The sequence below is a fragment of the Sycon ciliatum genome, chromosome 3, assembly GCF_964019385.1.
Source record: "Sycon ciliatum chromosome 3, ocSycCili1.1, whole genome shotgun sequence".
In the NCBI taxonomy this organism is placed as follows: domain Eukaryota; kingdom Metazoa; phylum Porifera; class Calcarea; order Leucosolenida; family Sycettidae; genus Sycon; species Sycon ciliatum.
In genome coordinates, this window is record NC_088645.1 from 39,429,583 (window position 1) to 39,456,237 (window position 26,655).

General features: G+C 47.3%; 2 protein-coding genes and 1 long non-coding RNA gene across 5 annotated transcripts in view; all 3 read right to left on the reverse strand.

The window, feature by feature from the left end:
• Nucleotides 1-712: 712 nt before the first annotated feature.
• On the reverse strand, nucleotides 713-2,291 carry LOC135812159 (uncharacterized). Its single transcript, XR_010552768.1, has 2 exons — nucleotides 900-2,291; nucleotides 713-865 (listed from the first exon to the last, which is right to left on the reverse strand). It is a non-coding gene; the product is annotated as an uncharacterized LOC135812159 (long non-coding RNA).
• A 17,617-nt stretch (nucleotides 2,292-19,908) lies between these two features.
• LOC135813086 (serine/arginine repetitive matrix protein 1-like) lies at nucleotides 19,909-21,249 on the reverse strand. The gene has a single exon (XM_065326303.1). It carries the CDS (start codon nucleotides 21,247-21,249, stop codon nucleotides 19,909-19,911), a length of 1,341 nt encoding a protein of 446 aa, XP_065182375.1.
• Nucleotides 21,250-23,481: 2,232 nt separating this feature from the next.
• Nucleotides 23,482-26,655, reverse strand: part of LOC135812162 (cadherin EGF LAG seven-pass G-type receptor 1-like) — a 54,976-nt gene continuing 51,802 nt past the window's right edge. For all 3 annotated transcript variants that reach the window (XM_065325479.1, XM_065325478.1, XM_065325480.1), the window contains exons 21-23: nucleotides 26,135-26,309; nucleotides 25,174-25,329; nucleotides 23,482-24,361 (exon numbers count right to left, since the gene is read on the reverse strand). In XM_065325479.1, coding sequence (XP_065181551.1) covers nucleotides 23,810-24,361; nucleotides 25,174-25,329; nucleotides 26,135-26,309 — 883 coding nt within the window. In that variant the 3' untranslated portion in view covers nucleotides 23,482-23,809. The remainder of the gene's footprint in view (nucleotides 24,362-25,173; nucleotides 25,330-26,134; nucleotides 26,310-26,655) is intronic.

A 26,655-nucleotide genomic window follows, 5' to 3' on the forward strand; every position in this document is an offset into this window, starting at 1 on the left:
CTCTACCTACTCTCTTTGATTCCAACGTTTAGTAAAGATTCTGCCCAGTGACCCAGCAAAGCGACATTGCATTGAGAGGAAATAACACGGCCACGTTAATTAAGCCTCGAATAATTGAATGTCTCCTAGCTAGGCCTTACTCGGGAAAACTTGAAATAGGACAAAACACGCGAATCACCAGACCTAGATATGCACATGTACAGTGCTGGGGCAACTGAAATCCGGCACCTGCGCGGTGCGCTCACATCGCAAAGACCCAACGCAGGATAGTAAAACTACGAAACTAGAGACCGCTAGAATGTGAACGCGTCGCTCAGGGGTCGGATTTCAGTTGCCAGCACTGTACAGTCATGTACCTGTGTAGGTTAGCCCAATATGCACTCCGGTCATGAAAATAATGGAGCGGCAGTGATCATCCAGAATGGTCACGAATTGAAGCGAAAAATAGTGTGGAACAAACGTGCGAGAATTGTGATTGCGTGAGCAGACTAGAGACCAGAGATGCCAGAAGTGTCGCAGGGAAAAGTACTTTCATCTACATGTAGGTTTAATTATGCCTAAGTAACAAATACTACATGGATGCAGCTAATGGGGTCGTTCTCGGCACTTGTGCCAGTGGTTGTGAGACTTATCCACTCACCCCCCGGGGCCCCCCACCGTTAGGCGCTGCATCTGCCTCTAGGGTTTACCGGGTGTTAGCGGCCGTCGTGAGTTTCCTTTGGGAACGGACACGATAATTTATTTATTTACTTAGGTAACAAACACAATGGAAAGAACATGAACTATGGATAGATTGCAAACGTGGACTGCTGGCAGTAATATGTTGTGCACATATTACTTAACATTGAATCAGCAATTTGAATGCCTTTTAGATTTGAATACCTTGAAGATTTGAATGCCTTTTAGATTTGAATGCCTTTCAGATTTGAGCACAGGGGAGAGTTTGTCAGAGTTACAGTTTTTGCGTACTAGATAGAACTGCTACAGTATGTATGGTGATGATGGCGCAGTCAGACGCTAGAAGCAGAAAATCCCTGGGCTTGCTAAAATGCTAGCCGAGAAGATCGTGCGGAGCCCGGCCGCCACAGTCCGCTCACATTCTCCTGGCTAAGGCAGAACTTGCGCTGGCTCCTTCATCATCGCTATCACCATAGTAACCGCCGGAAGACTTGAGAAGTTTGAACATAGACTTACTACTGCCACTGGCACCAGTCGTTCTGCGTGTCGTGGAGGATGGACGGTGGCGAGATCCACTACCTTTAGCCGCCGGCAACCCGAGAGGGAAGGTCATGTCGTTGAGCGATAATCCCCGGGACGGAGAGGAACTCGTCATCTTGTCCTTGTTTATGAGGAGATGAAGCATAGATGCTGCATCCTTAGGCGGCATGAAACAGGACACGGATACGTCATCACCTTTGCCCATCTGAATTTTGCAGATCTCCATGAACGGCTGGAATGGGCTTGGGAAAGGATCAAAGGGCGAGACAGCCTTTCCGACGCAAAAGGATACTACATGGGTGCCCACCCAGCCCACATGCGCTCTGGCCAGTTCCCAACCCGTTAGCTTGGCGAGCAAAGACGCTAGTCCATGAATGAGAAAAATGACCGTGAAGGCTATCCCAGCTCCCAGTGCCCCGGCCGCCATCAGCATTATGGTAGCGGTGGCCCCTCGCTGCTGCCGCTTGTACTATTCGAAGTGCTCCATTATCCTGCCTCGAGTCACCTCCTCATCAGAGGCCTGGATTCGGCTGAGAGTACCAGGCATGATTGACTCCTGGGGATGCTCCGCAGCTCATCTATTCTAGTTTCTGCTGGCAATGAAACAAGAGCTCCGATGGCTCGATGAAAGGCCTGGAAGTTTTCCAAACCAGCATTAAAACCAAAATTTAATGATTATACTAATACAGTTAGCGCCCATCTCCCGAGCCACACACATATCCAGGCACAGTACTGTTTGGGGTTTGGGCGCTTGTATTTGAACGCCTGCCACAACCGTGTGACAGGCGGATAGACATCATTGACAAATGTGCATATCACGAGGTAATTGCTGCTCAAAAAAAAAAAAAAAAAACCTCAAAGAGCGCAAGGGCAAAGAGTTGCTGTTGTGCCAACAAGCAGGAGACAAGAGTGCCCTCAACCTCCTTGGTCCCGCGTGCGATCGCCCCATGCTGAAAGGGGCAGCCAGGGCGGCTGTGCGTACAGCCCCGCTGGTTGCTGCGCCGCCTCGGCCGCGTGGCCGGCTTGCTCGGTCCACGGCGATAACTACGGTTTGCCCTACTGCAAACCTACATAAAAGGAGATCTGTGGGCGCATAATTATTATATACACCTCCAGGACAGCATAATCCCTATTATTCATGGGGCGTTCCCATCTGATGTCATACTAAGTGCAAGTTACATGTATGGAAGTACGTTGTACTGGCAGAATTGTCCAGGCTGAGCCAGGAAACTACAGACTCATCACTATGAATTATGCACTACTTTAGCAATAATTATGATGTATGTGTGCGATGTGAGGAACTGGTGATCTAAGACAGCAGCACTGCATAGTAATAGTACCCGTAAGCGCACCAGAATGAGATCAGTATCAATTGCTTTTGGCTATGTGCAAGTCTTCTGGCAGAGTGGCGCCCGTACTATTTGGGTATAGCCGGTGCGCCCGCCACAGCGACGTGCTGAGGAGTAGACGGACTGACAAGAGCGTTTCATTCAACACTCCACCTGGCACTCGTTGACAACAGGAGTCAAATCAGATGTCAGTAGTGAGCCACATTGCTACTTGGTGGTACAACTACACAACTGTTTATTCGTCAGGCTCAGAGTGAAGGTAAAATATTTGCGATGTACGATGTAGTTCCCTCCACGAACATGTTGCGCGATCGGAGGCCTTTACTTTGTAATCAGATGTTTGCCGTGTGTAATCAGATGTTTCCTACCAATAGTATTTCTGATCCAGGTCTTGCTTCACAGAGTAAGATAATATTCAAGTTAATAATTATGTACATGCGCAAGGACATGTATTTCTGCCTGAGTCGTCCAATCGCAGGGCCGGACTAGCGATGAGACTGGATCATCATAATAGGATGACTTCATCATAATTATTATGTTGAAGTCATCCCACCGTGCCTCTCTGCGCGCTGAACGGTTGGCCATGCACGCGCACTACACGTATTGGGCGATGTGTGATGGGGAAACTGTGTATTTTTCGTACAGACAGTGTACCCGTATGAACATGTGTGTTTCTATTTCTGAGGGTATTGTCAAGCACAACCACACCGACGGCAAGTGAACTCAACGAAAATCGATTTAGAATTACCAGTGAGCGAGCACTCCATTCAGCAGATAACATTAAAGAAAAAACAAGGAAAAAAGGAGATTGGTTGCTTGCACCGCACCTCACATCTTTTCAACCAACTTGGCTTGGAACTTCACTGAATTTTCGTAACATCCAACAATGTGAGTGACGACAATGCCGCAGCAAGTATGTGGACAGAAAATCAACAGGAGGCGGACCATGTACTAATGAACACTGTGTATAACAATTGGGTGTAGTTCAAAGAAAGGTTCGTTAGCCCCATATGCCTCCCATACGGTGAGATTTCTGCTAGAGAGTGACAAATTGAAATTCAATGTAAAAGTACAGTATTTTGGTGATGAAAGACTGTCACTTGTCACAGTGTAACGAGTGTTCAGAATCTGGCTTAGCCGAGAAGAGTGGCGAGTCGTTCTCGCTAACCTCCTCTGTATCTTCCCGCATTGACTCTCACTCCCCGTTGAGCAGTCTCAGGACATACTCCTGCGCTTCCTGACTGCTCATCGATGAGTAGTCTGGTGTTGCAGCGCTGGGCATGCTGAGCGGGAAGGACGGAATTGTGATGCCCAAGTCGGCGCCACCGCCCGTATACGCGCTGACCCAGCTCTGAACATCATGTTGCCCGATGGTGCCCATGACCGCGAAGTCGCTCTTCGTACTCTGCCATTTGTCTTTGATGAACATAGAGAGCGGTGTCATTGGTCCTGGAAGGGAGATGGGGTTGACTGCGCTGAACGTTTTGGAAGCCACCATCACTATTCCTTTGTCGGCGAGCCACGGGATATGGCCAATCTGATGCAAGCCCATGTGAACGAGCTGGCCGACCATGTGCGCAAGGCTGTGAGGGACAAAGAGGGTGAATGCAGCGGCGGCTGCCACGGCTCCAGCGCCCATCAGCACAATAGTGCCCTTCGATAGCAAAGAGTTAACTTTGCTACGTTTGTAAAGTTGCAAGTTTTGTATTTCCTTCATCTTCACGATGGTTCCTAGCTCTTTCGCGCCAATGAACAAGGCAATTAGAGAGACGTGTTGTCTGTTTTCACTTCACAAAGACTCAAATTCAGTAGTCCTGACCTACACACGCTACAATGCCACTAACATCATATTCGCATGGATAATATACTACAGGAATACTCCCCGGACCTTGCGTACGTGCTGCGCAGTGCCAGTGAGGCAGGCAGATGCTAATGCAAGCAATGGTTCTGCGTGGGCAGAACCCAGAGAAGTCGTTACAATTCGTAGGCCACATTTTCCGGGCCGTTCACGAGCACGCGCGTCGTGGATGGCGTGTGGACCAGCTGCAAGAGACAGGATTGCGGAAGATGACTACAATTACAGTGTCAATTCCCAGTTAGTCATTCACAGAGAACCCGAGGCTGTCATTAGGGCAAGACTATTAGTGTTCTTTCGGACGGTAACAACTGTAAACACGTCACCCGTAACAAAGTACAACGGTAATAACAACCAGCTCAGCCGGAAAGTTTCGAGATTGTGTCCCTATCCTGCCAGTGCTCCGAAAGGCCACCGCTGAGCATAAGCACCAGGGGGTGTCATTCGATTCAGATCTACCCTGTCCTTGAATATCTTGGCAAATGCTAGGAGACAGCATGACGTCTGTCAGTCTGTCAATCGGCGGACTGTCAGCAAGCCACAGTACAGCTCTCCTTACCCGGCGAGGTGCTTCATCTTCTACACATTTGAATGGCAGCGTAACCCAGTGATTAATCCAGCAGAGCACAATATCACCGATACTGTTGATCGACTAAGACTAAAGATTCTTGTTTGCTCCCCACATCAGTAGCGGATACGATACTACATGTACTACGTGTGGTTGTAAACAATTGTGTACACTTGCGTGTGTGCATCCATTACACTTCATGGACCATTGTCTTCATAAAACGGTATGCATTTTGGGAACAAAAACATCATTGACAGGAACGTGAGGAATACTGCCGTCCGCTCCCAGATCACAACGGGGGTTGAGGTTGTATGAAGCATCGAAGAGGGGAGCGAAACTGATGATGATGATTGTGTCCGTACCGGAATTCTATGCCCGTCAGGCAGTGCTTAGCCCTAGTCGATGTGCATAACAGATTACAGGGAATTACTGATGCTTATTGCGTGTGTCACTACAGTACTCTGTACGACTATACAGTCAAACCTGGTTGAAGCAACCACCCCACGGTGCAAGGAAAGCGGACGTAAAGCCAGGTGGTCTTTAGAACCAGGTCCCACAGTATCTGTGTAGAACTGTCTGTGCATGGAAAACGGTCGTTAAGAGCGGGTGGTGTCTGAAACGAGAAGTCGCTTACATCTGGTTTTTCGTATTATGTAAGTATAGATGAGACACACGCACACAAACACACACACATACACACGCACACAAACCCACACACGCACACGCACGCGGAGACATTAGAAACAGGTCGCGCACATCGACTGTACAGGCAGAACACTCTCCACGAACATTCCGAAAACGTGGCGCAGTAAGGAACAATATCTATATGATTTCAGGGACATCCATCTCTAGATGCAGAGCAATAGTTCGAAGCACATGTACTAGGAATATAAAATAGGACGTGAGCATGTACTGCAATGCCAAGAACACAGGAGCGGCCAAAGTGAATAATTATGTGTATCAACAGAGGATCAGCAGTGCACCTGTACAAAATGTAAAGAGGCCGATCGAACCAAAAATAGAAATGAAAAAAGTTTAAAAAGGGAGATCAGTAGCGAACATAAAGAGTCCAGAAGAAAACGTACAAGAAAGATGATAGGCCAAAACAAAAAATAGACTTGTTTCCGGTCGGCAACCCCTCAAAAAGGAGACTCGGTCGGCCGGAATGAAACTTTTTTTGGATACTTTTTTTTGGTTCCTCAAGGCTCAATCGTTGTGGCATTGATGGACTGGAGCACCTACACATGTACATTGTACATATATCATGGCAAGGATCAATGTCAAAGTTGACTGACTCACTGTTCTTGTACAGCATGTGTTCCTGTTTTCGTACATCCTGAGAAAGCAGACAGTTCGAGTCCTTCCAGCTCCGTTATTCTAGCTCGTATCGACCCCGGAGGTTTACGAGCCGACAGCCGAGAATCTCTGCTACCTTTTAGGTGTTTCGATTGTGGGTTGAGATTTGACTGAGTTATGACTCGTTTAGTGCACTTGCACACATGGCATTGCCACCGTTTGCATACATTTGGGACCAAAAAAAGTTTCAGAATTTGGGAAAAAGTGTTTATTTTGCCCGTACAAGAGGCTTGGTTGCGTTGAAAAAAAACAAAAACATCCTAGCTCTACTGGGACATACATGTACGTAAGTCGTTGTACGGTTGGCTTCGTTGTTGTCCATGGCAACCGTGCGCGGCTGATCCGGATCGAGGTCCATTTTTGACTATGTAGTACAGGTACCTATGACGACAATTTTGCTGGCGTGGTGACCGCACTAGGCTGACTGTACGCGACCTAAGCCGTAGTAAGCGCCTGGGCCTAGCGGTAGTGGCGCGGGCAGTGCATAGCTTTTTTTGGTCCCAAATGTATGCAAACGGTGGCAATGCCATGTGTGCAAGTGCACTAAACGAGTCATAACTCAGTCAAATCTCAACCCACAATCGAAACACCTAAAAGGTAGCAGAGATTCTCGGCTGTCGGCTCGTAAACCTCCGGGGTCGATACGAGCTAGAGTAACGGAGCTGGAAGGACTCGAACTGTCTGCTTTCTCAGGATGTACGAAAACAGGAACACATGCTGTACAAGAACAGTGAGTCAGTCAACTTTGACATTGATCCTTGCCATGATATATGTACAATGTACATGTGTAGGTGCTCCAGTCCATCAATGCCACAACGATTGAGCCTTGAGGAACCAAAAAAAGTATCCAAAAAAAGTTTCATTCCGGCCGACCGAGTCTCCTTTTTGAGGGGTTGCCGACCGGAAACAAGTCTATTTTTTGTTTTGGCCTAATGATTACGAGTGCAACCTCAACAGCACCGGAAGAAAAACGAGCAAAAATGGCTGTGAAAACAGTCGAGAGAGCAAAAATGGCTGAGCTAGGATGTGCAATCATGTACACGGGCGGCCTGAACATAAAGGGGAGCAAGGTGAGAAGTACCGAGGGGAATCACAGCGCAAGAGTCAGGTGCAGAAGCATGTACAATTGTACATGTACAGTTGCGCTCACTGAAATCCGACCCAAAGTGCAAAGCTGGCGCCCTGGATCAGTTCCGATTACATCATTGTGGGTGTACATGTGTACGTCCAGCCGCATTCATTCCACTGCCAGGGCGTCAAGGGCCGTGGAAGTTGAGGGTGCCAGTTTTGCACATTGGGTCGGATTTCAGTGAGCGCAACTGTACACCCATGTTCGTCCGTTGCGAAACACACGAGGTTCGCAAGTAGGCACCGGCGGATTATGCCCGCGAAATCATGGAATTATGCTTTCATAGATTCTCGCATTATGCTCGCAAAATCCTCATATTATGCTTTGGCACGCTGGGATACATATTCACTTTGTTGTGCTTATGGAGCCTCAAAGTCAGGAAAATTGTGCCTTTTTCGTACTTGCAAGTGGTCATAAGTACAACAAAATACATGAGTATCCCCATACCAAGGTGTCCATGCATACTAGAGATCAACCCGGAAAAGAGAAAACATTACTTCTTCTATTCATTTGTTGACTTCTTTTGCTTTGAAAGATTTTTCCTTACCTTTGAAAACTGTCATGTTCAACTGTCTTTGTAATCGTCATACTCGTCCAACTGATGTTGGTTGGTTGGTTGGTTGGTTGGTTTTATTTCACTTCGCACATTCAAACGGGATGACGACCCAATAAAATGACGGCGAAGGCTTAGCCTAGAAGTGGTTATGGAAGAACATAGTAAAAGCTATGGAAGCACAAAGTAAGAGAATAGGATACTAATAACTGCGGGTAAACGGGGGGAGAGAGAGAATACGATGTATCTGTGATACTACGTGCGGGTTACTGAACTGCACGGGGAGGGAGAGCAGAGCAATCAGCAGCAACTCGAACTACTCCCTACAGGCGTATGGTACACATGCATGCTTAAACTCAGGTAGCCGGGTAATTGTGCGGACCTCACCAGGGAGAGCGTTCCACAGCAGAGCACCAGCAACAGAAAATCTGCGCTGACCGCGGCGGCTACGGTTTGCCTGGCTTAGTAGGCCATTTGACTGCTGATGGCGGGTAGGGGTGCCTTGTGCCAGGGTCAGAAGCTGGGCGAGCACAGGGCTGGTGCGGGCGTGGATGCACCGCCAGATGGTGATCAATATTTTCTGCCTGTAGAGCTCGCTGACACGGTACAGGGAGTGAGCAGTGAGCAGCGGCTGCATGGCTGTCCGGGGCGGGTTGCCATCGATACAGCGGATGGCTCTGTTTTGCGTGGTTTGCAGTCGTTTCAGTTGACCCTCTCGCATTGCGGCTGAAAAACAGCAGGAGCCATAAAGCAGGTCGGGCATTATGACCGCCTTCACATACACCTGACGAGAGCGTCTTGATAGGCTTCGGCGTGCCCGCCACAAGGCGCCAATTTTCTTGGCAACCTTGGTGACCACATAGTTTACATGGGTGTCCCAATCTAGGCGATTGTCAAGGTGGACGCCGAGGTAGCGCGCAGAAGACGCTGAGGGGAGGAGACAGTCGCCGCTTTTGACTGTTACTTCCTGTACATGCTGCTGGGGAGAGATAGGATGTCACCCTAACCCTGCGAATTCTCATAATCAGCTCATCTCTCCCGTAGCTCTAGCTCTCCTTCCATCCGATTACCGAACATCAACTATACCCCAATTTGTTTAGTTATTAGAGCAATACCCATAGCCTGCACAGTCATAGCTGCTAAGATCCAGACGTCATGACTTCGTAACAAGCTTAGTGTACATGTACGCGGAGTTTTGCGGACTACCCATCACTATCTCGTCCGCCCCGGGATACCTGATAAAGGCTGATTCACTCGCATCTTCTGCATCATGTACTGTATCAGGGTGAGAAACAACTTTGAGAAGACGAGTTCGAGCACACAAAATGTATTCCATGATTTCTACCCTGCTTTTCATTGAAAACACTATCTGCATGACCTCCGAACCCTTTACCATGCAGACCACCAGCACTGATCAGGTGCATTGTACACAATTGTGTCGCCTACATACTAGAAATGTGATACAATCATGCAGTTATGCTCCTACCTCCGAAAGGATGCCAAATTACACTCCAAATTTTCAACCACCGCATTATGCCAATAATTGTGCCGGCATAATCCGCCGGTGCCTATTCGCAAGTAACAACAGGACAAAGGCCTCTTTTATGGGCAAACAGAATACAATTGACAGTGGCATGGCGAATGATTAGAACACAACACCAAAAAATGAAAACAATTGTATGTGTGAAAAAACGCAAAAAAACGAGAGAAAAAAACAAAAACAAAAAAACACCAAAAAAAAACAGGAAAATACAAGGGCACTGTCCTGACCTCCATCGTCTCCAAAACCTCACAGCCGGCCCTCCGAGATTGCCAACTCTCGCAATGCATTCACAGGACGGTGATATGACGATCGGGCACCGCGGATGCACATGATCGCCGACCGCAACAATGCAAATGCCAGTCGACACCGGACATATGTCATTGTCTCGGCATACAACTTCGCAAGTAACAACACTGTCGACAGTTATAGTTTCGCGGACGCAGGAGCGGGTGTGTGTGTGGGGGGGGGGGGGCAGAGTAGTTACTAGCTAACATACCTCGTTCGGAGCTTTCAACTACTGTACACCATACATGTACTTCTACAAAACAATTATACACATTTGTCACATGAGCTGGTGAAGTTCAAAAGATGTATGGTGCGTGTGCAGCCCGTGGACCTGAGGTGACGTCGCCCATTGGCATAGGAGCAACTCATTCATGCAATTCTTTTAATGATCTGTTGAAACGAGCTTCTTAGCAGCATACCTCATCTTAGTAAATGCCATGGGACTTGTTGTCCAAGGTAGTGCTGTTCGGTTGAACATCCTTTTGTGAACTGATTTTCTGAGGCTGAAACCTCCGGATCACGAAAATCAGCTCATGATGCTTCTCAGATTGCAAACTCGCAATACGTTTATATAAAAAAAATTATATAAGCATAATGAGCCATACTCAGGGGTCATGTCATTCATCCGTTGCCGAATTTCGTTTGCATTGCTGAGATCTTGCATTATCGGTTTGCGTGGCTCGCGCAATCGGAAAGGCTACCCCAGTGTGGGTTCGAATGATCAGTCCACCACACTTGCAGTGGCGGAAGCGCATACTGGATAGATATTTTGCATGGTGCTCATTTTCCGAGTCAGTTGTACAGTTGTCTTAGCTTTGCTTTTTCTCATTGTTACACATATCAATACTTGTATTGTTGCTGTTTGCATATAAAATTCGTAATCCGACGAAGACTCAGTGGCAGTGACGCCGGCGACGTAGAATGAAAATTGTTGTTGTTTGCAAATTGCAACACTTCACTGGTTCACAACTTCCATTCAGAGCACGCACGAAGTCCATCCAGCGTTCCACTCTGCAAACCTGCAGAAAAACATAACCCTCTGCAAGATATTGTAGAGCACTCACCCGTTATTCAAGGAGGTGTAATACTGGCATTAGGATCTCCTCGCCGCCATCTGCCTTATCCGTTGTCAAGAACTCCCAAATACGAAATTAATGAGAGTCTTCCGGCTCGGCAAAGTGCTCAATATTCATTCGAATCGTGTGTCCTTACACAATGCCCAAATATAAATATGTACAGTGCTGGCAACTGAAATCCGACCCCCTGAGCGGTGCGCTCACATCACAAAGACCCAACACGTGATGGTAAAACTACGAAACAGAGACCGCTAGAATGTGAACCCACCGCTCAGGGTGTCGGATTTCAGTTGCCAGCACTGTATATATACAATATGTATCTCCAGTACTTCCTTAACGCTCGGTCCTGTACTGAAGAGGTCCTTATGGACGAAACAGCTTGGTCTTCTACAGCATTGTGTATCTCCAGGACATGTACTAATAATTATAATAATTATTGTGAGCTTCGAAGTGTGAAGAAAGTCTTGAACGTCGACGCTGGGATGACCACCACACCAAAGCGTAGCGGTAGGGCATCGTTTGCCATCAGCGAGGGAGCCTGGTTCGAGTGCTGGCGATGGCATGCAATACTTTCCTCAGACCTTTTTCCCGTTCTAAACTCTCACAGCTCTCTGAATATATCTGGAAATCTAGTCTCCATGGTAAAGAATTACACCGTTCGTATCAAGGCGATTGTATTTTGTATTTGTATTTATGGATTCTCCACAAGCCTTAGCCTAAATCGAGGGAGCCTCCGTCAACAGCTTATGAAGAAGAAGCCGAGGAGAGAAATAGAACTAAAAGATAGAATGATGCGCAGTGGTAGTAATTTAACACAGTGCTCTATGACATCGCCGATTGACCCGTGTCACTTATTTAAAACTTGCCAAGCGATTGTGATGTGCATTTGTGGGTGTTTAATTCTAAATTCACCCAAGCTCTGATTCTTTTCAACTCCCTGCAAGAAACAAGAAAGCTTCCCAGGAAGCCGTTAGATGACACTAGCATACATTATTATAATATTGCGTAACTTAGTCGTTCTTCAATTCAAACGAAAATCCAGTTGAACAAAGATGTATATCTCAACTAAGAATTTCAAGGGGAATTGTGTGTTGCTCCCTACATGGGAGCTCGCGTTTTTCCTACCGACTTGAATTCTCACTGACTCACGATTGCCATCCAGAGCACACGAGAAGTCCATCGAACCGTCCACTCGGCAAACCTGCAAGAAAGCACCACTCCCTGCTCAATGCACAGAATTCAACATCGGTGTAAATATCGTTCTGCGTCACAAGGCCGCATCCAAGATTCATGCCACAATGTATTTCAAGTATTATCCAGTACAATAGCCGAGTTGAGTTGGTAAATTTCTAATTATGAACATGTACAAGAGGATAGCGTCCCTCATCGCCGACAAGACCGGAGAGGCCTACAGTGCCCGGGTGGCTTCAATCCGGTGTCAGATCAACTTTGCCTTGGTGGGAACAACTTTCTCCAGCGTACGTTCCCATAATGGTGTAGTGGATGAATGAAGCAGGCTGCCGCAAGACATGTTTCCGGAACTGATGCCCCAGTTGAAGTCTCTCCAATCCTTCAAGACGAAGGTCCACTGCCACTTGCGTGAAACTAATTGACTCTGGCCAACGGACTCCCTGCTGTGAGGCTATGTCACCCGTCAACGAGCGCCTACCCTCGTCCATCATCTCTTTCTTGTTACAGTAAAACCTGGTGTAAGCGATTTCTGGGTCTAGCGACCACCTGCTCTTAACGACCGTTTTTCCATGCACTGACAGTTCTACACAGATACAGTCGGACCTGTTCTAAAGACCACCTGGCTTTTACGACCACTTTTGCTTGCACCGTGGGTGGTCGCTTAACCAGGTTTTACTGTATATTATTTATTGATTTTTCTTTCTCGTGGATCTCTCTCTCTTTCTCTTTCTCACTTGATCTCCCTGCCTCTCTATCTGTATTCCTATCGATGCCTGGTCGTAGGCTATGATTTCGAGACCTCCGGTCGGATTAGCCTCGCCAACCAGTAAAAAGGCAACGCCTGTTGGGAGTTCCCTAGTAAAATAATAAATTCTACTACTGCTACTACTAACCACATTGGCACGCCGCCCCTACTCCCTTTGTCTTGTTGTCCAGTGTCACTTCAGTTGTACTCTTTCCTTGATTATTTGTAGGGCTGTGTTTGCTAGTAAAAATATCCAGTGTGATGTGCCTGAGGGGTGCTAGGCGGCTCTATGCACCTGTCGTTGCCGCGGACTCAGCTGTTCTCTGGCTGTTGCCGAGGCGGCTATCCCTTGTGGAGGTCGATTGCCGTGCTCATTTATATCATGTTCTCACCATGGCACCAAGGCTGGTAGCTCGGCCTATTTAGTTCGTAGCTGTACTGCTGAGGCCTTTGTGGCCGAAACAGCATGCCGTCTACAGCATTGGGTATTACGCTCCTCAGCTTTCGTCTTGTTGAGAACTCTCAGTAGGCTGCTCTAGCGCTGCTGCATCACGCATTGCCCGCTATTTTTGAAGTTTGAGCACTCTGGCGCTAGAGCGACGAGCTAGCTTAATGTCTGTGGTGCGCGTCCTTTGCACCGTTGCTGGTAGCTCGGCCTATTTAGCTCGTACCTGTTCTGATTAGGCCTTCATGGCCGAAACAGCTTGCTGTCTACAGCATTGGGTATCATGTTCTCATATTTTATGCTTTACCTGTCATTCTTGCTTCTTGTGCTTGTTTGTTTTCCTCTAGTTTTCTTTTTGTTCGCGGAGAAGGCGGGGAGCCGGAACCCAGAACCTCTTATTATTTCACGGAGAAGGCGGAGAGACAGCTCACCCAGCCTAAAAAAATGATAAAGGACCACTTTCATAGTTGCTATCTTCTTCCCTTTTACATTTACATTCTTCAAAATATGTGTTACTACTTCTTTTTTTAAATTAATGGTGAAGCGAATGTCAAAATCTAGTAGCCGAATATCCTGTGGCTTAATGAACGAATGAACGAATATTCTTTTCGTAACACAGGTGACATCACATGCCCTCCTCTCAGTCATTTGATGGATATTGTCATTCTTATTAGGTATGACAAACGGCAGTGCCACGTAAAATGCACTGCCACATAACGCTACTTCAAAGTTCACACTTTCGTGATCTCGGCACCTTAGTCCTATGCCCGCGACAGAAAACTATGGAGTAACATGTGCCCAGCCATTTAGTCTAGTACTGCTCTTCTTAAAGTTGACCTTTATTACAAGACTCTTCTTTTCTTTTTCATTTCGTTCTCCCACTCTCACACACACATGCTCACAATTAATTCTGCCATCGTGAGTCCCATTCGGGACGGATACGAGAATAATAATAATAATAATCTACGTGGAGATAAAAGTTTAATAATAGCAATGAAAAGTATGAATGCCGCAGACATCACCACGCAACATGACAATTTGTTCAAGGTTTGGTTTTGTGTGTTTCCATACACACAAAACCAAACCTTGAACAAATTGTCATGTTGCGTGGTGATGTCTGCGGCATTCATACTTTTCATTGCTATTAATAATAATAATAATAATAATAATTTGGAAAGGATTGGGAGAACTTCAAATTCAAAGGATCAGTCGGGGAAGTGAACTGCCTGAAAAGAGAAAAAGAACGCCAGACCCACCAGGACTCGAACCTGGGACCCTGCTTGTCATGAGCAATGCTCTAACCACTGAGCTATGGGACCAGGCTGAACCTAGAAGGCGCTGACAAGTTTTTAACTCGAAAGGCAGCTCACAACACGTGCCACACATACTGATGGCACTTGGGTCTTTTTCCCTCCCCCAGGGGACCAACCACGGTCAGTTTCTGGAAACTACCAGAGGTGAAAGAAAGTTATTAAATTTGGAAAGGATTGGGAGAACTTCAAATTCAAAGGATCAGTCGGGGAAGTGAACTGCCTGAAAAGAGAAAAAAACGCCAGACCCACCAGGACTCGAACCTGGGACCCTGCTTGTCATGAGCAATGCTCTAACCACTGAGCTATGGGACCAGGCTGAACCTAGAAGGCGCTGACAAGTTTTTCACTCCAAAGGCAGCTCACAACACGTGCCACACATACTGATTCGAGTCCTGGTGGGTCTGGCGTTTTTTTCTCTCTTTTCAGGCAGTTCACTTCCCCGACTGATCCTTTGAATAATAATAATAATAATAATAAAGTTCACACATGTTATGTGCAACATTGGCAGTTCAGTAATTTTACACACATGTGCAAACATGCAGTACAAAGTCACAGGCAGGCTGTACGCACTGCACCCTACTGTGTTTGGCGTGCATGTAAATGTACATGCACTGCACTCAAAGTGACCTAAGGAATACTCGAATGTGACTTAAAGAATATTCGAATGTGACAAACCGAACGAATGTTGGAATATTCGAATATTCGTTTCGTTTGGTAGGAATCAGAGAGCCGATGTCTGGTGAGAAAACAATCAATTCACCAATCATCTCTTGTTTTCAATGTTTCTTTATTTTATTATGTTAACAATTTCGCAATCTCTCTCTCTCTCTCTGTCGCCCCCACTGCTCATCATCGTGCATTGACGTTGTAATCACGGATCATGCTCACCTGCTACTGTCTGTCACACCTGTTGCTCCTCTTGGTGCATCTGACCATGCACAGATCCTCAGTAACTTCCCACAGCCTACTGATGCTGCTTATCGTGAGGAACCTGCTACAAACGGACATCCCGATGCTGCACCACAATACCACTTCAGGGATGTTGCAACAAAGGCGCACTATGTCTTCAAATCCGTGCCATCTTCCATCTCAGATATTGTGAATGCAGAGCTCGCTGATATTGACTGGAGGTGGCACCTGCGTGCTAGCAACGTCAATGATGCGGCTTTCGCGCTTTCCCTTCCTTCTAAGCATTGCCCTTAGAAGCACCTCCGGCCATTCAGCAAGCAGCCGTATTCTCACCGCTGCCCACGACCCATTCAGCCACCCTGGGTTGATGCCCATCTCCGCACAGCAATCAAGTGGAAATATGATCTCTATAGCATTTAGAAGTACCCGACACAACAAAACAATCAAGCATACCAACAGCAGCGAAATCTACTGAAAACCCTGGCGCGGACGAAGTATAGAGCTAATATCCTTTCAGTGTAAGCTACTTTGCAGGGTGGACACCGTCCATCGCTTCGCCAGTTTCTGAGACAAGCAAGAATTCGAAACGCATCATGGGAAATTCCGTCGCTCACCGCAGGGACTCAGCAGGCGACTGACCCTTTGGCCAAAGCCACAGCATTAAACACCCGGTTTGCCTCTGTGACTCGGTCAGATGACCAATCGCTCTCTATTCACCCTATTGTCACCCCCCCCCCTCAGAGTCCTGGGCTTGTTTCACGTCCGTGATCACCACAGCTGCCACTGTCCGGCGTCATTTGAGGAAGCTTCCGACGGAAAAGGCATCTGATCCCGACGGCATCCCCAACCGGGTCCTCAAGGCCCTAGAAGGCTAGAACCATCCATAGCGTTCCCTTTGTGTCCTTATTTAAAACATGTCATTTTCCACGGCCATAATTCCCTTTCGCATGGAAAACAGCGAAGGTCCTACCTGTATTCAAGAAAGGTTGGCGCCACGAACCGGCAAACTACCGCCATATCTCCCTTCTTCCCTGCGTGTCCAAGGTATGTGAACGCACCTTCTGTGATCACTTATACACACATGTTTCGCAGTTCCTGAGTCCCGAACAATTTGGATTTCGTAAAGGCGACTCTACCTCCCTTAAACTGACGCGCATCGTGCAATAGGTAAGCCAGCATAGGCATACCAGAGCCCTTGCTGGTATTTGCTTCTTTGACTTGGCTAAGGCATTTGATACCGTCTGGCATCGAGGACTTTTGGCAAAGCTCGAGAATGCATTCAGGGTAAGCAAACAGCCCCTCTCCTGGCCGAAATCTTATCTCTCTGGGCGTTATCAGTACGTAACTGTGCTTGGCACATCCTCGGCCGCAGGGCCAGTATTGTCAGGGGTTCTTCAAAGATCAACTCTTGGTCCCTACTATTAATAATTTACGTAAACGACTTAACAGCAGTCTTCCCTGGAACGTCTTTGTTTGCTGACGACACGACCCTTCTCACCTCATCAGCGTCCCTCACTGGCCTGAAAAATAACTTGCGTGCTGGCAATCAGGAAGTTCTTTCCTGGATGTCGTCCTGGAGGCTGTCCCCAAATTTATCAAAAATAATGATCATGCTCGTCCCGCCCCAGCCGGAATTCACATCTCTCATCCATCCCAACTTTTCAAATCCAATTGACATAGTGTCTTCTCACATACTCCTTGGCATTGTAATTGACTCTGCACTCTCTTAAGGGCCCCACATCGAATAATCTGTCACATAGCAAGCAAATCCTTAGGAATTTTCTCCCCCCACTGCTCCTAACTCCCAAACTCTTGCAAGCTTCCTTTATATTCAGCCTACATTCGCCTAGTATTTGATTATTCCGATACGTTTTTGGGCTGTATTATCCTCGTCCGCTGCTGCAAAGCTTCAAGAAGATCCTTGAAATTATCCTTCGTCAACCCCGCATGCTCTCACCATCCGCTCTTTATAAACTCGCTCACACGACCCCGTTATCACACGGACGCAGTGCACACCTGGCTGCTCTTGTCCATTATAATTAAGCTTGGGTTGTACCCACCTCATTCCATGTGTTTTAATTATTGGTTCTCTTCTCTAAGAACTAGGGACTCGCTCGTACTCCCCTAGTGTAACTCATCCACTCTATTGCGCTTCCCTCTCTTTATTGCTTTTTTCTGTTTGGCTCACTCTGCCTAGAGAAGTTAAGGACATGATCTAACTCCGCCTGTTCAAGATCCATACCACCCCTTATTTACTACGACATAAGTAGCTCATTATCCACATGTACTTTGCGTCTCTGTGCTTTTCACTGTTTTTATTTGACATTCCCCTTCTTTACTGAGTCTTTGTTGTTGTTGATTTTGCTACTCTTTGGGTTTTCCTCCCCTTACGTTTATTTATCGCCGTGGTTGGTAATCACCCACTCTCCTAACATTGGCCGGTGTTTCCAGATGTTGTAATAAATATAATCCAGAAATATAATGGACTCGGATGAAGATAGGTCCATTCTGCCGGCAGAAAAATTGGCAGAATTCGGTACTTTTTCTGGTAAGTTTCATGCATGTTTGGTATGTGGATAAAGAAATGGAGCAGAATTGCCCGCCATAAGGTTTGTATGGTTCTGCAAATTGTTCTGCTTTTCGAGCAGAATTTGCCACCTTTTCGAGCAGAATCCGCCGGTCCCTAGATGAAGAGCCAAGGTTTAATTTATACAAAAGAGAAAGGACCAAGGAACTTTAATATAGTACGTGTAAGGATGAAGCAGTTCTGTCCGCAGATAGAGTATTTCGCTCCTGCTCTTGTAGCAGTTGAGCACTCTCATGTGGGTAGTGCCTTTGCTGTTTGCGTTATGCAGAGCTCACTGACTTGTCAGCTTGAGCACTCTAGCAAGGTGCGTTCGGGCCTGGTCTATATCTGGCTTTGGAAAATTTATTTTCATTGCTATCAGGCTCGGCCTCATTTTCTCTGTGCTGCGCTGATGAGTCCACAAAGGACAAAGCAGTTCTGTCTGCAGATTGAGCAGTGCCATAATAAAACTATAAAAGTATTATAGTGAAGTACAAGGAACTAAAACAGTTCATACGGATGTGTGCAGGCGTTGTGTGTTTTCGTCTTATCCAAAACTGACAACCAATAAGTTGCTATGAACGGACGGACCAAATGAAGATGACATCACGGAATTATAATTTCCTCTGACTAGAATGCCTGCCATTGATAAGAAGGATGGAATCTGCTGCGACTATTATGTCCACGTTGCAGTGAGGATTGGGACAGAAATGTCAGCAATTTTCAGATGTGGCATTAGACATCCGAAATGATTTCCCATGGAATTTCCGTGTATGTCTTCCTACATTATCCGCATTGGGCTTTGCATGGCCCTGAATACTCCCACCGTACATGTACAGTGCATGTACAATGTAACTTGGTACAGCCGTAATCAGCTCTAAGCAAACATCACAACCACCACAGTCTTAGGCTTACAATTCAACAATTATATCTCCATAAAGTTTCGACTTTTGAGGCTTCATCAGCTGTAGTACAACTTTAATAATTCTAGTTGACTGGTTAACCCTTTGAGAGCAGATTGGAGATTTCAAAATTCTGCATATTTTCATCTTCTTTGGGACGTAACTTCAGTTCTTAAGAAGCATGCAGCCACACAACACTCTCCAAACGGTTTCTGGCCAACATGCAGCCTACAACAACCAATACAAATGAAGTCACATCCGAATTTTCGGGCCAGGCAGGCCCAGGCTCATATTCATGGGTAGGAGACGATCAATGACAATGGGCTCCAATGGAACAATGAGGCATCTGCAATGTGGTAGAGGAGACCAACGATCAGGCCAAACAAATCAATGTTTAAAGGAAATTCCAATGGAAACACATACCCCATGTACTAGTACAATGTACGTGTGGTCACGTGCTACATTGGTCACGTGCTTCTATTCATCGGGGGTCTCCAAAATTAATTCTGATCAACTATGAAAATGATTATGCGAGGGCAAGCGCAATTGGTCGAGGACGCTGTGCGAATGTGTAACGTTCTGTGTGTGAGATAACCACGGATATAGCAATTTATGTTTTGAAATCTTGCGGGATAAGAGCAAACTCAAGTACCTGTACAAGTAAGTAGTCAAAGGGATATCTGTAGGGAGCAGAACATAGTTTCCAGAAATAATTTATTACCGGTAGTAGTTAGTTAGTATGCTGCAGTGGCATGTTGTTCATTGTATATACACAAATAGGGGATTCTCTCGAAAGGCATCAGCCTTTGGGTAATCTTGCTATAAAGATTATTATTATTATATTATTATACTATGTACATGTACATGTACGTGCATCGTTTTCAATTATTAGTGTTTGTCGCATCTCAGTAGGATACACTGAAAGACCCGGTGGCCGTATTGCTGTTGCGCTTGCGCTTCCGTTCGGCTGCACGTTCCGCATATGTGGTGGAGACGTCAGGTGCAGTGGGCGTGCGCGATTGGACCAACGGCGCCGGTCCGACATCAGGGGGTTCCATATCCGGACACGTGGTTATGATAATCTCGGGTATAATAAACTTCGCACGGACCCGCAGTTTCGACTGATCGGACTTCTTGCGCGAACCTTTCCGTGCAGGCTGCTGGGAGTGGATGGATGCTTCAGATTTCGATGAACGGTGTTCTAAGGGTCTTCGTTGAGGCATGCTTGTCGGTGGTCGTGATTTTAGGCTAGCCTTCGGTGAGCTGGATGTCGGCAAACCGTCTCCCATACTAGACCCAGGTCCCATGCCCATGGGTGTATCCAGACTCGCGCGCCGACGCTGACCCCCGCGGTGCACCAGCTTGTGGTCCTCGGCGGTCAGAGGAGGCAGGTTACGCGGCCGAGGATTACCCTGGGGCCGTTCAGTACTTTTCGAGCTGTTAGCCAGCGAACCATCAGCTGGTACGGGCGAGGCGGTTCTCTGCTTCCGACCATACTGCGACGTATTCTCCACTAGATCGTCTGCACTCCTCTTCTCCAAGGACTGTTTATGAACTGCCTTCTTGTGCGTGGTTGATGGATCACTGGCGTAGCGTCTCAGGCGTGTGTGCTTGGGCGGAGGTTCATTCGGAGGGGGCGGCATGGGACCATGATGCGGCGGCATCTGCTGACCGGCTGGGGGTGGCGGAGTGGCGAATTGCGTGCGACGTGATGCTGTGGCGCTCGTCGGGACAGTTTGCCGACGTGTCGATGCGGAAGGCAGCGTAGACGCATTTCTGCCAGCTGCAACTTTGGCCTTTGCCATCTGCTTTGATCTTGCAGACCAGCGTCGTGTTTGGGTGTCCATCGAGAGAGACCTGACAGTCTCCATTACGTGACTGTGTCGCAAGGCCTGATCACGGTCCAGCAGAACTTCTGAGGATTTGCTCAGAACTGTGGTGAAGGCCGATGCATCCAGACGCGTGGGCATGCAGGAATCGCTACGTGTGAGATCAGCAATGGCGCTGACTGCACCACCATCTGCAATGCCGACAGTTTGCAGTGAGCCATTTCGGATTGAAGACGGGCTGGTTCGGTGGACATTGAGACTATTCCCCAGCTCCCCTCCAGATTCCATCATCATCTGGTGACGGATCATCTCGAATCCGCTCGACCAGGAAGGCATAGAAGAAGGCGAGCTTGCAGAAGGCGGTGTGTCCTCGGAGTCATCGAATACGGAATTGCGGACCTCTCCAATGCTGTACATGCCTCAACTATGGTGGGTGCCTTCGCGGAGCAGAACCTCTTATACGATTATTAGGTTGCACTCACAGCAGAGGAGTAGTACCGCCTCCTCTAACTCGTAAACAAGAGCCCACGTAAGCACTGCAGTCTGTTAGATTCCAGAAACTAGAAAAAATGAATTGACGATCGCTCCTCCATCCACTGTAAACATTGCACTGCCCATCTGCACCTTATGCTACACCCCCACGTCTGCCACAACATGTACACTTAGGCAAAGCAGTGTACGTAACAATCATAGTAGAGCCTTATCTATTCACCAAGAACACGAGACCCGTGTTGCCACTGTACTAATACGCATCGTTAGTGTATGCCACGGAACTCATGGTGCTAGTATCACCAATGCTGGCAACCGTCAACACGACATGGAGTTAGAGATCGGTGCACTGTTTATGCGTGCAGTGCGCTTCAGCTCTGGAATGGCTCAGATTCAGATTGTCGGATCACATGGGCAACACAGATAAAATCCATTTTAGCACCGATGTCACGTACGTCGCCGATCGCGACGCACACAACGCATTCAATGCTCCGGCGCCAGACGCAACTGTCCAAGAAGTCCATGCCGTGCGTAATATGACGCGGGGCTGCGCTGAATACCGAAGCTAAGGGCAGTGACCCCGGGCAGTGGTCCCAGCATTTGCACCGTATTGGCAAAGCTGGGTTGACAGCAGCCGTCGTTGGTGCCAACTTGTGGCGCAGCAGATGACGGCAACCATGCAAGGCAGCGCGTTTCTGCCAGTCATCTGCCCACTCCGGCCAATGCCAAACACGGTGCTTCGGTCTGGATTCTTAGCGATGTATGGACGGCATGGCATGTTGGTAGGGTCTTACCTGGCACACGATGGACTATACTCGGGGTTTTATTGCGAAAACAAGATAAATTCAAAAGCAAATCCCAAAATTGAAATCAATATCCAGTGCATTTTCGGATTCAGTTTGAGTCTGACCATAACAGCACAGAATTTAGCCAGTCGACTCGGGTGCGATCTGACTTCATTATAATCTTGCAGTCGAAGATTTTCAGAAGGTGAGATACTGTGTGCTGCCGCTTCCACTGATAAAACCTGAAAACGATCACCTACTGTGACCTAGGCTATACACCTGTTCGCCATCTATAGAGTATGGGAGACAGTTTGAGGCTTGCCCCGAGGGTATACAGATGCGTGCGTTATCGCTGAACCAATGTCGAAGTCACGAGAATGAGATTGACGAACATGGGGTAATCGATTTTAGCAGAGCCAAGAACGTCAGCAGAAAGCAGCGTTTCTGCCGGAGGAGAGAAAAGGTGCTACCAAGAATTAGAATTCAATGAATGTGTACGACCATAGTAGATCCTGTGTGTGCCTAAGTAAGCACTCAAGTTTAGTGAATGCTGAGCGCTGGCTCGAGCAGGATCAAATCCCGGGTCGTGGAATATTCATCAGAGGATGTCCGGCATCACCATCATATCAGGGTTCCCGAGTCTCCAAAAGCGGTGGGCATTTACGGCCAGATCTTGCCTAGAAGACCTAGTGTACAAGTACATGATTGTACTGATGCAAAGACATTCATTGTAATTATTTACTCGCTTCTCCTACACGGAATCGACGAAGCGACCATGGTGTCTCAACTATGAATCGAGCTAAATCACCCATACCCATGTTGAGCCACCCTCCGTATGTCCGTTGGATACCAGCATTCGAGTTGACGAAGCTGGGTGTCTGCAATGCAGGTACATATCTATCAACACACATTCTAAGCACAAGCTGACGGAGCGTTCATGCCATGCGGCTGCAGATCCTGCATAACATCAAGCGCATGTGCAGCCACACTCGAATCTTGAAACGTGGATACTGGCATTAGGCAGTGATTATGATACAAGTTTGTAAGCAGGTTCACCTGTGCTAGCAAGCCTACCCACGTCCACAGACACAGACATGCCCATCGCGGAAGCAATGATAGCCAACAGCTATGTTAGACATAGCAACTTGTGCTGGGATTACACCATTCAACAGCTTGCAAGGCTGATGACCGCCACTTAGCCTGGTATCCACCACATGGCTGATTGAAGTGGCTACCCACGTCAACAGACACAGACAGACACAAACACATACACTCATACATCACATGCATGCCCACGCACACACGCCCCCCCCCCCCCCACCGCACACACACACACACACACACACACAAACACACACACACAGTAAGCGTAGTATTATAATTTACAGTAGGTTGCCAAAACTAATCTTATCTAAAACTCCTAGCAGCACTACACGTAGATGCAATTAAAGTCTCAAGGAAGCGAGAAAACCCTAAAATTTACTTCGAATATCAAGGGAGGAAATTTTTCAAGGAATCGGATAAACTGGTGACGACATGTCTTGTGATCTCTGTAACTATTACATTATGGCGGTGTCAGGAGCAGGCGTTTTGAGGTCCATGTGTGGAATGTAATCAATCAGTGCTCATGCAAAGATCAGATGAGGAGAATTCAAGAACTGAGAGGTAGGAAAGTGTTGCACATGGCAATGCCATTACGTTTTTTACACATCAATATCGTTCGGAGCTGCGTCTTCAAGTTGGACTCCGGTAGCTCCACTGCTTGATGTCCGAACAGCGGCCTGGTCATGTTGATGCCCAGCGTGTTGTGGGGAACTAGGATTCTCCCCCATCTCGGCATCAATCAACTCCGGGCTACTACCACCATCTGCGTATTGGAACTGAACTGGGTTGTCGGCGGGGCTTTCATCGGTGCCTTTGTCCTGTTGCGGGGCATTCTCAGAGTATGGGGGTGGCTCGACAGACTTGCCGGAGCTGGGACTTCGCTTTGTGTCCGCGTCGACCACACCGTTGCCTTCGTGTTGGGAATGTGCAGGTCCGGTGCTTGACACCGCGATATCACTGTCGACAAACTTCTGTCCCACCTTCATACTGCCGTTGGACGATGAGGTGGAGGTCAGCTTGTGTCGTGAGTCCTGCGTCAGGGACTTGCCATTGCTGCCACCACTGCCACCACTGTTCTTCGTGGACGAGCGGCTCAAGAACGACCGGTTGGTACTGCGCTGCGACAGAGATCGGCTGACCTCCTCGTGAACCTGCAGTCACAGTGATAAAACTAGTGTTAGGCTGGCCAGGCAAACATTTTTTAACACAATTATGCACCATTATCCAAAAAGTCCTGAAGATGGGCCTAGCCGGAAAATTTGGATTTATTTATTCTATTCGGAAGAATTCGTAGCCGAGAGACCGTTTTTGGGTAGTGATGCATAATTGTGTCAAACATGAAGTGGCTACGGCGGAGTCTGAACACCCTGAGGTTGGTGTTACCAGGGAAACAACCAGATGAAAGCACACACATAGGTACACCTCTGCACAATCAAAAAAACTCGTCCATGCTCCATTCGTTCCAGGATCCAATATTGAAGGAAGGATTATCAGGTCAATGGCATCATGATCCGACCCAGCTAACGGAGTTTCAAAGTGAAACATTTATCACAGAACCTCTACAGGTTCTGGCACATAATCAGATGATGGACATATTTCTTGGAATGACACAAACAAGACATGTATACGGACGTAGGTTGTGGATTTAGAATCCTGAGTGTGAGCCAGTGTTGCTCACAGCCCACTCGTAGGCTACTGTAAGTCAACAAATATTCCGCGCATATTTATTTTCGCCTATTTTCGGCCCGATATGAAAAAATTTTGCAGCCCAAATTTTGTTTTGCAAGGTTCAGCGTGACAGTATATACAGGCAGCAGCAGTACAGACCGAGAATGTGTTGCAGCCGAAATGTGTTTTAGCCCAGGAGACCGAAATTTATGGGCCGAACATTTGTCGACTTGCAGTACGGATATTGAGAAAATTCAGAGCATGAGAATGACGATAACGCTCCACCAGCACTCACCTCCTTTCTCAGTCCAAAATGCATGGCCACCACGAACAGACCCAGGAAAGCATTGAGGATGGTGAAGACGTACTCGAAGACCAACTTGACCTCGCCAACCAGCGCCATACCGAACAGCCAGGTCAGCCCGAGCAGCAGGGCGAGGGACACGGAGAGCTGTGCGAGGGGAGACACAGGAGTTCAGAAACAGTAGTGTTGAGTTCGCAATCACTACTACACACAGGTGAAGTACTCTGAGATTTCCAGTTCGACCAAACATCCTATCCACCCCTGATGTTCCACTATCCGATAACTACTACTACTGTCGCGGCCAAAACAATCTGGCCCATGTGCCGAAAGCAGAGCCAAGGTTCCCACATAGTCCTGGGATCGTTTTTGAGAATGTGCATGATGTAATTGACATGGTAACTCGGAGCTACTTTTTCGTGGGTCAAACTTTCTTTGGCCAGGATTGTAGTGAGCAAATGTAGGCAGATACTGCATTGTTGTGATCGTGCCTACCCCAACGGCCATTACAATAACACATGATGTAATGCAAACTTCATGATCATACAAATTCATACGATTAAAAGCATATGTCGCCGGTCACGCTTTGCAACATGCTCAGATTCATAACGCCATTCCGCATTCGGTTGAAAGTGACTGGCATCTGCCTTGTGAGAAGAAATTAGTCTCGTATGAAGGACAACATGCCCGCACGTACACAGACACACACACGTGCGTATGCACACCGGCACATACACTTGTGCTGATTTACAAGCACATGCACAGATTATGTTTACACAAACGTACAAATTCGAAAAACACACGTAGACGCACGCACGCACACACACACACACACACACACACACACACACACACACACACACACACACACACACACACACACACACACACACACTCTCTCTCTCTCTCTCTCTCTCTCAATCACACACACACATATTCTTTAAACACTACTTGCCTTCAAGTCTCTCTTGTGATCCTCAATGTCCCGCTGTGTCATTCCCGGTCTGGGTTTGATAACCCTTCTCAGTACCATGAAAAAGATGATGACATTAGCGAGGAGTACCAAGCCGATCGGCACATAGAATGTCACGATGAAAGCAATTTTGTGCTGGGCAATGTTGATCAAACACCTGTACGCGAGAAAGATGGTCATAAGAGAAGTGTAATTTTAAGAACACCCCTATTCCAGAAGTTTGGCTTGCACTTATAGAGTGGTGGTGATTGCTTGGTCATGAACTGGTCAGGCTCACTGGCTCTCGCGCTCATGTGATCTGTGAGGCATATAGGTGAGGTGCATGTCGTACAAAGTACACTCTACTCAGACACTACAGTCATTTTAGTAATCATAATGTGTTGTTGACATAATTTGGTCCATCAATTCATAGTAGTACTTCAAATGAATAGGGTTTTCTTTGGAGCAGACGAGAAAGCAAGATGCCTGCAGATAGCAGCACGAACAGTTCAACAGCAACACTC

Bases quoted from the DNA above. Each gene is read 5' to 3' on its own strand.
- LOC135813086 (XM_065326303.1), bottom strand. From the start codon at position 21,249: ATGTACAGCATTGGAGAGGTCCGCAATTCCGTATTCGATGACTCCGAG.